General features: G+C 44.8%; 1 protein-coding gene across 1 annotated transcript in view; it reads left to right on the forward strand.

Moving 5' to 3' along the window:
* The window catches only part of ABCA4 (ATP binding cassette subfamily A member 4), a 166,462-nt gene that overhangs the window by 34,947 nt on the left and 119,137 nt on the right, over nt 1–12,378 (forward strand). The window contains exons 8-11 of the mRNA XM_088022838.1: nt 1,380–1,620; nt 2,624–2,763; nt 3,397–3,513; nt 4,186–4,383. Of these exons, the coding sequence (XP_087878964.1) occupies nt 1,380–1,620; nt 2,624–2,763; nt 3,397–3,513; nt 4,186–4,383 (696 nt within the window). The remainder of the gene's footprint in view (nt 1–1,379; nt 1,621–2,623; nt 2,764–3,396; nt 3,514–4,185; nt 4,384–12,378) is intronic.

Genomic DNA, 12,378 nt, shown 5'->3' on the forward strand with positions numbered 1-12,378 from the left:
CCCCTTCATCTCCAAGTACTTTGCTTAAATGAGCAACATAATAATGATAATAACCCCTTACAAGACTGTCATGAGACTTACTGTTGTCGAAGCAATTTGAGATTCCAAGTTTATTATTGAAGCCTAGACTGTGATTATAGGCATGACTCACAGTGTGGATCCTCCACAGTGCTCGAGTTTCAGAGGGCAAGTGTTGGCATGTGGACAAAGACAGGGATGACAGGTAAACATCACTTATTGAAGTAGGGGAACTGTTTTCAGTCTCACCTGACCGAATCCTAAGGCTTTTTAAAATTCCTGAGTGCCTTTGAAAATTAATAATGAGTGTGTTTGAGGAATAAAAGCAGCACTGTTTTTATTTTGCATATTCCCCTAAAGCAAAGCCAGATCACATATGGGTGCTGAGACCCTGGCAACTCTGGCAACCTGCAACTTAGTTCTCAGCATTACAGATCTGCCTCCAAAGGATGAGCCCAGCTAGGGCCATGGAAACTCATATGGAGAGGAGCAGACCACCAGCCTCTTCTTAGTTTGGTGCAGAATTTGAAGTGTTCTTCTAGGGGTGCCTGGGTGGCTCAGTCGGTTAAGCACCTGCTTTTGGCTCAGGTCAAGATCCCAGGGTCCTCGGTTTGAACCCTACCTCGGGGAGCCTGCTTCTCCCTCTCCTCCCTGCTGCTGCTCTCTCTTGCTATCTCTCTCCAGTAAATAAATACAATCTTTAAAAAAATAAAAATAAATAAAGTGTTCTTCCAAGAATGAAGACTTCATCTGTCCTGTATTTGCTTGGGTCTTAACATACACAGACACACACATATACACAGAAACTACAAACCACACATTTCAGGGAGATGGAAGAACTCACATTTGGTAAAATTAAGCTAATAAGAAGATAATTTTCCAAATATCAGAAACTAAATTCTAAATTACTTAGCTAAAGAAATTTGCTGTGATCTTGCTTTTCTAGGACAGAGCCATTCCTCCATCATTTTATTTCCCATTTTTTCCTCAGTATTCCCATCTTGATGGGATAACAGGACCCAAGAACTGGCTTACAAAGAAATACTCCCTCCATTTGTCCAAGGACGCATTCCCAAGGAATTCAGATAAAGGGGACTAGAAGGAAGAAGTGATATTAAAATACTTTGAGATTCACTCTTTGTTTATCCTTAAGGCTCGTTCTAGTTTCCTTTAAGGCTCTGAGTAGATGCATAGGTTTTTATTTCACAGCTAGATTAAGAATTGCTGAGAATATGCATGTTTCCTTTTAAATGTGGAAGTCAAAGCATATGTGGAGCTCTGCCCCTACTTTGGAGCTCTGGAATCACAGTGATTATGATTCTAACTGCCTTAAAATAACCTAAGCCTTTGCCTTGCCCTAGTTCATCCATCGACCGAGTGTTCAAGACTTGCTGTGGGTGACCAGGCCTCTCATGCAGACTGGCGGTCCAGAGACCTTCGCACAGCTGATGAGCATCCTGTCTGATCTCTTGTGTGGCTACCCAGAGGGAGGAGGCTCTCGAGTGTTCTCCTTCAACTGGTATGAAGACAATAACTATAAGGCCTTCCTAGGGATTGACTCCACAAGGAAGGATCCTATCTATTCTTACGACAAAAGAACAAGTAAGTTTTCTGAGTCATGTATATAAAATGGCATCTCATGTTGGTGAAGCTGATGGTTTAACACTTCCAGGGAAACCCAGTCCTGGGGGTAAGTCGGTCTTGTTGCGGGGCCTCGGGCAGAGAGGCTTCTGCTCCCAGAAAGTCCATTTCCCCTTGTAGGAAAGGGGCAGTGCTCATAAAGAATTCTGGATGTGAGCCACGGAAAGAACTGAGACCCACTTGGAAAGGGAACAGAGAGGACGTTTCCCACTGATCTGATTGAACTAGGGTTAAGTTCTAGAGGAAGGGAAGAAAGATAAATGAGGAGGCAATCCAGAGTTGCAAGCAAATCTCAGGTCAGAAGTGCCCTGGCAAGTAAACACGGATGCGGGATGTTTTTACAAACACAGTGCAGTGAAAATCTGTGTGTGCAGTGCTGAGTTACATTCCAAATGGCAAGTCCCTGGCAAGCCATCTTTCCCACCTTTTATTATTTTGGGAGGGGGAGGCTTCTGTGGGGTAAAGGAAGGTGGGGTGGGGAAGAAATGCAACTGGGTGACCTTTGAGTTAAAAACTGAAAAGAGGCAGCAAGGCACGCACCAAAATTAGTTGGGCCCTAAAATAGCCCACATGACAAAGAAATTAAGTAGCTATGTGAAGGGAAATTATGGAGGCTAAAGCTGAGATTCCGAGGGGAGGCCTTGTTTGGCCTCTTGTCTCTTTCATGTGAGAATGGCAGTAATCCCAGGCAGGCTTCTGAGCCTCCTTCTAAAGCAGAGTAAACCACAGGGCAAGCCCCATTCTTTGTTTCTCTGATGAGGCCCTTATTGAGATGCACTGTGGCATTTTGTTACTTACTAATGATGAGCTTGTTATTGGTGGGGTACAGCCTATTAATGTAGGTTATTTGTCAAATCCTCCAGCATCGAGTTGAATGAGACTTGTGATTTGAACACACTAATGACTATGTTTAGCTCTGAGCAACGGGGAGTTTCTATAAAATCTGCCCCTTCTTTCCTGGCAGCGACCTTTTGTAACGCACTGATCCAGAGCCTGGAGTCAAACCCTCTCACCAAAATAGCCTGGAGGGCAGCAAAGCCTTTGCTGATGGGAAAAATCCTCTTTACTCCAGATTCTCCTGCAACACGCAGAATACTGCAGAATGTAAGGTCCCAGCTGGTCTTGTCCTTTTTACCTTGGACCTCCCAGAAGAATGAGAGCGAGCGAGTGAGCACTAGCTCAGGAGCACGCACCTGCTTGAACTCTCGTAGTCTCCTGGTAGCGAGCCTTATGTTTATTTTTTGCCTAGAGGAGTCTAGCAAAAGACTCCCCCATCCACAGTCATCATTGGAATGCTTTGTGCCCGTGTCCCTGCCTGGGCCCTCCCTTCTCTACAAAACCTACGATGAGGTTTTCTTTCCCACCGCCCGAATTTTTTCCCTAATGGAAGGGCTCACAGTTCTCTGAATCCTGGCTCCTCGGAAGAGACAAAGGCAGGAATGGAGAAGAGCATTTCCTTACAGGGAGTCCAAATCTAGTTTTAATGAGGCTCTGGGACAATGACATCGTCAGTATTTTATGTGTCTCTGAGATATTAAGAAACTAGATTCTGGCAGTGTGGATGCTAGGAAACAGCAGATTGTTCTGGGAAATATCGGTAGACTAGGAAGTAAAGACAGTTCCTTGAAAAGCCTTTCCTAAACACTGCAGGTTTATGACAGGAGCAGGGAAGGTACAATCAAAAGTTCTCTCACATTTTTCCTCCCTGTTCTTGTCTCTGTCTCTGTCTGGTTTTAGGCCAACTCAACTTTTGAAGAGCTGGAGCGCCTTAGGAAGTTGGTCAAAGCCTGGGAAGAAGTAGGCCCCCAGATCTGGTACTTCTTCGACAAGAGCACACAGATGGCCACAATCAGAGTACGGATGGCAGGGGGAGGGGGAGAGAAAGGCCAAAAAATTCCATAAATTTCCTTTTCTCAGTAAAGGGTTGATCTGCTGGAGTTGGATCAAAATATAATAAGCAGGGGCCACAGGCACTCGTTCTGGAAGCTGTCCCCAAGTGGAGTCACTGACTTTGGGTGGGAAGTGTTTCTTGAATTCTGGGAGAAATGTAAAAACTGATCAATGGCTTCCTGAAGTTTCTTGCTTTTTTAAATTCACTTGAGGGCCTCAGATTCAAAGGGACATCTCCCCAAGCGGCCAGCTCTGTAACTGCAAAGGTGGTTGAGTATGTCTGTCCGCTGTCATTTCCAGCTTTGCAAAGCCAGATCAGAGTCTTATATAGCAGGGATAATTAAAAGAGAACAACAACAAAAAAACATTAAAAAAAAAAAGAAAGCTTCCTATATTACCATTTTCCCTGTCCTTCTTTCCCAACCCCCAACATTCACATTTTCCTTCTATAGAGACCTGTGTATTCAGGGGAAATGGGATATAGATAGGCATGCCTTATCAAGGAAAAAAACCCACTAGATTTTTAGGGAGGCTTAATGTGTATCCCTTTTCATTAAAAATTGGAAATGGCCTGAAAACAAGACCAGAGATCCTGTGGAATTTCTAAATACTGTGACTGTATTGCTTCTTCCCAAGGACACCCTGGAGAACCCAACAGTGAAAGGCTTTTTGAATAGTGAGCTTGGTGAGGAAGGTATCACTGCAGAAGCCGTGCTGAACTTCCTGGATAGGGGTCCTCGAGAGAGCCAGGCCGATGACGTGGCCAACTTCAACTGGAGGGATGTATTTAACATCACGGATCGCACCCTGCGCCTAGCTAGCAGATACCTGGAGGTGAGGCATCTCCTTTTCCCCACTGATGAACCAGGAATTCTCACAGTTCCCAAACAGAAGTGGATCCTGTTCCCCAATAGCTTATCCACACGTAAAACAGTTCCCTTTTCCCATGTCCACCCTCCTCATGGCTCCCTCACTCCTCCTGGGCTGCTCCTCCTCCCTTGTAGCCTGTGAAGTAGTTGTGTCTGTCCTTCGCCCTCTCTCGTGTGCCATAGATTCGATCATAATTGGCCAGAAACTGCAAGTTCTCAGGTCCCACTGTTTGCTGGAAACTCCCACCCCACAGCTTCTATAGGCGTATCATGCTCAATGTAGCTCAAAATAGTTTTGTGTTCTCCTCCCCCATAGAACCTGTCTTCCTGAGGCATTTCCTACCCTGATCCCCAAATTATCAAGCCAGAGATTTGGGGGTCATCCTTAGTTACCTTTCTTCCTCACCTTCCACACAACAGCTATTATTTATTGAGGGTTTCTTCGTGCCAAGGACTGTGCTCAGTGCTTTCCTACACAATAACTCATTTCATCCTTGCCAGAGCTCCTCCATTAAGTGGTGTGCTGTTATCATTCTTATTTTAACAGATGCAGAAGCTGAGGCTTAAAGAGGTTAAGTAAGATCCCATTCCATAGCTGTTATGTGTAGCAGATCACATCCAGATCTGGGTGTGCCTGAATTCAGAGCCTGCCCTTCTGACCCCTCTGCTGCCTCTTTCATGTCCAGTCACTGAGGACAATTGTGCACCAGTTCCAACACATGATGGTTTTTCCAACACCACCAAGAGATTCTTCAACACCAGCTGGGTGTCCTGCAGTTCAACTCAATGTCGTTGCTACCTGGAGATAACGTCAGGTCCCCTAGGTTAAGGACGCAGTCCCATGACACTGGTGCCCACCACCACTTCAGACACCACCCCACTTCTGCCCACACGTTTAGATGGCAGGTTCCCATGACCCCTTCTTGGATTCAATTAATTTGCTAGAGTGCCTCGCAGGACTCAGAAACATTTTATGCATTAGATCACTGGTTTATTTTGAAAGGATATAACTCAGGAGCAGCCAAATGGAAGAGATACATAGGGCAAGGGATGAGAAAAGGGTGTGGAGCTTCTGTGTCCTGTCTGGACACACCACTCTCCCCAAATCTCCGCATGTTCACCAACCTGGGAGCTCTCCAAACCCCATCCTTCGGAGTTTTCATGGAGGCTTCATTACTTAGGCATGGTTGATTAAACCACAGCCATCGGTGATTGAACTCAGCTTCCAGCTCGCTCCCCACCCCTCCCCTCCAACCCTATAATCACATAGTTGGCCCCTCTGGCAACCAGTCCTCATCCTTAGGTGAGGTCCAAAAGTCACCTCATGAACATAACAAAACACACTTTAATGGTGTTTATCACTTAGGAAATTCTAAGGGTTTTAGGAGCTTTACCAGAAACAGACAAAGACCAAATCCGTGTGTCTTACTATAAATCATAGTATCACACTGAGCTTTGTCTATCTCCTAGATATGTGTCAACTCCACCTCTTGCTTTTCAGGCTCTCTGAGTTCTGGAAGCATTGTCATCTCTCTGCCAGCCTGTTCCAGTGGCTTCCTCCATGGGCTCCAGGGTCCCGTCTCTGTTGGCTCAGGCCTCTCTCCCCACTGCCAGCAGAGCTGCATTTCAAACATGCATCTGCTGTCATCACTCTCATACTTAAAATCTCACTGAGTTGGTCCCCAGGGAACATAAGTGCCTTCCACACCTGCTGCAGCCTGCCCGCCCAGCCAGCGCTCACTCGCACATCTGCTGCCCTGCCCCACCGGCCCTCTTGCCACCCTCAGACATACTCTGACTGCTCATGATTTTGCCATGAGCTGCCACTGATTACAGCTGCTTTGCTTAAACAAAAAAGAGAATTCATTGGTTGACCTAACCTGGAAGTTCCGGGGATCTAAGGACTGAATGACGCAATGAGACCCTTGTGCCCTTCCATCTCATGGTTGTGTTTGCTTCTGCCTGGCTTCCATCTCAGCGAGGCCCTCTCCATTTGGTGGTGTATCAGCTGCTCACAGCCCTTGGTGGTCAGCTTTACCCCCAGAAAGTCTGCAGAAAGAGGGAGTGGCTTTCCCATAGTATAAGCAATACTCCCGGACAGTTTTCTGATTGGCCTGGCTCTACCTATCTCTGAGTCTCCAGGGGGATCGTGTACTATGATAGGGAGGTGTGGGTCATCTGCCCACCATGAGGTCAGGAACGCAAAGTTAGCTTAATCTGAATCTCAGGGACTGAGCAGGATTACTGCGAAGTGGGGGAGGCTGTTTCCCCCAAAAGAAGAAACATAAGGCAGAAAAGCCTGAAATGACTTTTCCTTCCCCATCTGTTGAGCTTCCATTCATTGGTTCTTTGAGACTCAACTTTCAAATGTCACTTCTGCTTTCACCATAAGTTCAGCCATTCATTCCTCTGAGCTTTCTCTACCACATGTGTCCCCATCCCTGGCCATGTCACCACCATCCACCTGCTGTGGTTATAACACAGGCAGGGCTCTGGGAGAGGGTGTGGATGGGAGAGAAGAGCTCTACTGAATGGAGTTCAGTGGTATTAATATCTCCATTTTACAGATTCAGAAACGGAAGCACAAGTAGCAGAGATTTGAACCCAGGCAGTCTGGTTCTAGACACTGAATTCTTATCCATCTAAGCAGTTGGTATATATTAAGTACCTGTTGGGTGCCTGGCCCTACATGAAGCACAAGCTACATGGAAAAAATAATCCTACAAGAAATGAGACCTTTATGTCACCAAGCAAATGTCAAGTCAAACAAAAGACAAAAGGTATTCTTTACTCCTGATGTACCTAACAAAAACACTGTAAGAACCACTGAACTCATTTCTTGTAGGATTATTTTTTCCATGTAGCTTGTGCTTCATGTAGTACCAGGCACCCAACAGGTACTTAATATATACCAACTGCTTAGATGGATAAGAATTCAGTGTCTAGAACCAGACTGCCTGGGTTCAAATCTCTGCTACTTTGTGCTTCCGTTTCTGAATCTGTAAAATGGAGATATTAATAGTACTAACCTAATAGACTTGATATGAGAATTAACTGAGTTAATTCACGCAAAGTACTTGCATGACCAATGCCTGGAATATAGTAAGCACTTTAATACTAACTTATTAACAAAATACAAACCAACCAAAAATATTGCTTAGGAAGAGGACAATGACATTAGTGAAATCAGACCCAGCCACTGAGCTGTTCTTGATGCCCCTCTAGGGATTATGAGCAGCTAATTACATCCTGCCTCAGCCACCAGGATTCCAAGGGCCTTGCAATCCCATTAACCGAGCTAAGTGCTCCTAAGCAAAGGCCATGGTGACCATTGGTCAGTGGTCTCCCGCAGGGGTTCCCAAGAGGGGTTTTGATGGAGGCAGAAGCCCAGCAGGTGATTATGATGAGGTTTCTGGTCTTCCTGCTCTTGCAGGGGTCAGAGGGAGGAGGAAACCAAGGGGGTACTGAACTGAAAGGTGAATGTAGGAGCAGGAAACGTGCAGTGAGGAAGAAACCAATCATTGCAATTTGTCCTGGAACGTTCTGCTTTTATTCTTATGCTTCGGGAAGTCTGGAATAGCCTCGGAGACCCTCCAGCTCCCATCCTAAGGACTGCTCAATAGCAGACTGGGAGGAAAACTCTTCCCCAGTGGCTCTAAGCATCTCTCCAGGACAGGGCAGCAAGTATGTTCCTTCACAGGCTTAAGACCTGACTGAAGCTCTCCTTTTCAGGAATATGCCTTGGACTGAAGAGGATTAAGAGCTTCCTCCTGGGCCAGTCTTGTTACCTACTTCCCTGCCTATTCCAAGAAAGAAAAAAAAACATCATTTCAGGACAATTAAAGCAAAAACAGTCTTTTAAATGAAAATTATGTTGATCTATGTCAATGTGGCACTCAGATGTGATATTGAACAGTAACAGAAGCTCTGAGAACTAAGAGCAAAGACCTTTAAGCCTTTGTCTTTATAGGAAAAGGGAATGCTTCAATAGGTTTCCTCTTCAACTAATAGAAAAGCTAAATCCCCTTCCTTTCTATTTGAATGAGGCCTTAGTTACTGGACATTCCATTAAGTAGCCTGGAGAGTTCCAATTCCCCTGGAGCTGCCTTGCTGGGTCACTTATAGGCCATGTTAGGCCACTGAGTATAGAACCTTCTCACCTGTTCTGTGAGGACAAATGGGCCTGAATCTCTGCTTCTTATGGGCTATGTCACTCTAAGAAATTCACTTCACCTGCTAAGACTCGATTTTCTTATTGGTAAAATCCAGATAACACACAGACCCCATAGAGTTGTTGTCAGGACACAATGAGAGAAGTGTGCAGAGCACACACTTCATGCCATTGATAGTTAGGCATGTGTGTAAATTCTCAGCCTTGGGTTCTTGGCTGTTAGGTGGGGATGGTAATACCCTCCTTTCCAGGTGGCTGTGAGGGTGAACTGGGAGAGGGCTGGGTGGATAGTAGAGATGCTCCATGCATGGCAGTTCTTCCCCTGAACCACACGAGTGTCTTCCCCTGAACCACAGACTAAGTAAAGTTTTTCTCAGATTGAAAAACTTTGTGTAAACATTAACCAGAGACTATGAAACTACTCTCTATATTAACTTTAGTGAATTCGCTTAGACTGCCAGACCATTCCTAAAAAGACCCAGCAGGATGGCCGTGCCCTGGGTGCCATTTTGTAACTTCTGTGGACAATGGTCTAGAAATTTTGCTATCCTCAGAGCACCAACTCAACAAGGGGCTTCTATAATTTCATTCATTCCATAATCACATTCTGTCTTTCCCCTGATCCCTTGCCCTTAGCAGGGAGCAATAAAGAAATGAACAAAAGGCAGCCCTCCTACTGAGAAGGTGGGCAGTGGGCTAGAGAAAGCGGTAATGGTGGTATTTGGGGAGCCCCACATCTCCGACATGTGGAGAGATTCATTTCTGCAGGCATTCAGATCATCCTCTTCCCCAAATTTAAGGAGACTGAAGGCAAGTAAGTCTTCACATAGGTTAATCTCTTATACTGGTATATGTATACTTTTATAGCCATAATTTATATGTGTCCTATCCACATATATTTTTCTTCTTGAGAAAAAATAGAAAAATTAACAAATTATTCCTCTGATTACCCTTTAGTTAAAACAAACATACACACCCCTCTCCTTTGATTTCTTTGTTCAGTGAAAGGTTAGGCCTGGCACAGATGGAATACTATTTAGAGTTCAGAATGTATTTAAATTACATTGTATAGTTGAATTTCAGGTCTTCAATTTCGCATCAGAAAGCTACATTTAGCCAAATTTCAATATGAAAATACCTCTGATCAAGGCATAAAATTGTACTTTGTAACCAGTCACAACTACCTTTCCCTAAGTCTTGAAAAAACATGTGTTCATTAACTGCTTTAGCCTCTGCTGTCCTCATAGTCAATATATGTGCATAGCCAATATCTGTTACCTTCATGGTGATTATCTTGTTGCTAAATTAGCAGTAGTGGGATTTTTTGGATTCATTTTCCTCTGTACCTTGCATGCTCCTGGCAACATGCCACCACCACCCAACCAGAATGTGCTCAGGGAGTATAGTTTTCAGGCTGGCCTAAGAAAAAAAAGGATTAGGAAGATAAAGCCACTGATCACGTAGTATCTTTAGAATCAGATATATAGATATTTGTGAACTATCTGCAGCTTTCTTCTGTTGATTTCATTGGCTCCAGATATGCATTGGGAAGTTAGAAATCAGAGGGAGAGGTAGAAAGAGTGCAGAAGTCTACACCGCAAGAGCAGTGTTATTTCAAGGGCCATGAACTAGCTCGTAAGCAGTGACCTTATTTTGTGCCTCTCGTCTCTCAGAAGAATAGAATGGAACTGAGGCAGGAGAATGCAGGTGAGGGGTGGGCTGGGGTCATGGGTGGAGGGAAGGAATACCGCTTCCCTTGTATCTGAGGCTCACGTGCCCTTTCATGCAACCCTCCTAATTGACTGCCTGTAGGCATAATTGTTTTCATTTTACAGAATTAAAAATGGAGCCTCAAAGAAGTTGACTAACTCGCTTAACAGCACGGCAGATAATTGGGGGATCCAGAATTGGAATCCAGACCTGTTTGGCTCAAATGAGGAAGCTCTTTCTCCTGTAATATGAGGGGCATATTAGTGGAGGCTCAGTATGTATTGTTTGGATAAATTATGTAATGAGTTGGATGAAGAGAGCAATTATTTTGTAATACTCTGAATAACAGACACTATTCTGATTGGGTTTTTTCTGCATGGAAATAACTAGATTTAGAGTAGGAAACCAAAAAAATTTTAGCTGGTTTGGTCATTCATATATTCGCATGCATTGAACTGTCTACATCTGAATAAACACGAGTAATCCCTGACCCCTAGAAGCTCACATTTTATTGGGAGAGATAAGCATGTTATTAAATAATGCCATATTAATGGTCTCTCAAAGGGCTACTAGAACAATAATTCAGTCTGATGGAGTAGAAACAAATTGCACAATCCAAATTCAAGTGTCACACATCCTCCAAGAACTGTCCATTCTTCTTCCAAATTATCTCTGAAATCCCTGCTTCCTCTTCCTCTCCACGTATGGCCTCTTTACAGAGTCGGTACCATCTCTCCTAGCTGGTCACTGGACCTCCATTCTCTGCTGCTTCTGCTCAGCTCCCACATTGCCTCCAGTGGGATCCTTCTAAAACCCATCTCGCCATGACATTCCTGCTTAAAGCTCCTTAGTGATGCCTAGTTGCTGTAAAGGTGAAGTCACTCCCAGTCCAGCCCCTTCACGGGTCTTCCCACATTGTGTGGGATGGCATGCTGCCCCAGGCCTCCCACCTGTGCCGGCAGATTCCTTGCCTCCTGCACCCTCTGGCTCCCCTTCAGGACTCAGCTCCTGTGTTTCAGGCCTTCTTCTACACACCGTATTCCTCCATCGTAGCCCTTGATAAGTATTTGTTCATATGCCTCCCTACGCCCACAGACCGGAGCAACTTAAGGGCTGAAATTCTGTCTTATTTATCTTTTGATTTCCCATTTTGTGTTAGTGGAGCTGCAGTCACATAAAGTAGACACCCATGCGTGCCAAATTAAAACTGAAAATACATTTATGCTGGGTCTTAAAGACCGAACTTGCTGGCTAAACAAGGCAGAAAGACAGTTGCAGGCAGAAAGAAGAGGTTAAGACCAGTGCAGAGGTGTGGCTGTAGCATCAGGGGAGTAGGTGGTAGGTGGGGGTGGGGAGGAGCAGTAGGGTCAGGAGATGCGACTAGAAAGGTCAGCTTTACCCTGCAGGCTACAGGATGCCATCTGCAGCACTTACTTATGGGTTCTGTGATTTGGGGCAACAGTGCTGTTCCACCGCCTGAAAAATGAGGGTGACATTTTGTGCTGCAGTTTAGGGAGTGTTCACTGCTATGGCGGAACTGGCTATTTGCAACCAGACTGTGCTCTCAGTGGTCAGTGCCTGACTCTGTTGATTATGAAATACCTTTAATATAGTAACACTGACCTCCCAGAGTTGGTGGAATGATTAAACCAGAAAGTTTTGAGAGCTAGCATCTTCTGCAGTTACCAGCCAGGTTACTGTGTCTTCCCTCGGACCCAGTTAGGTAAGAAACTTTACCTGGTGGCTTTGCCGAATGTGCATCTTGGCACCCCGACTTGACTTTTTGTTTCATTATTTATTTATTTTAGAAACAGACATATTTTAACAGCTGTGCATTTCCTGTCCCTTTGTTTTCCAGTCGTGGTGCATTTCCTCACTCTTTGTGGTAGAAGGTTTCAGATGTCTGTTTCACAGTGCCTAGTGTGTTAGATAAAATTTATGGTGGTGCCTTTGGCCTCTGTCTCACCATCCCAACCAACTCAAACAGCCCAAAGCTATTTTATTTAGTGGCTTTTTCCATGTGGTGGGAAATGAATCTTGAGTGTTAGAGCCTAGATCTGCCAGGAAATTCGTTCTGGG

Source organism: Eumetopias jubatus, unplaced genomic scaffold, assembly GCF_037043125.1.
Source record: "Eumetopias jubatus isolate StellerSeaLion01/CBP00866 unplaced genomic scaffold, mEumJub1_p1.0 scaffold_4, whole genome shotgun sequence".
NCBI lineage: Eukaryota > Metazoa > Chordata > Mammalia > Carnivora > Otariidae > Eumetopias > Eumetopias jubatus.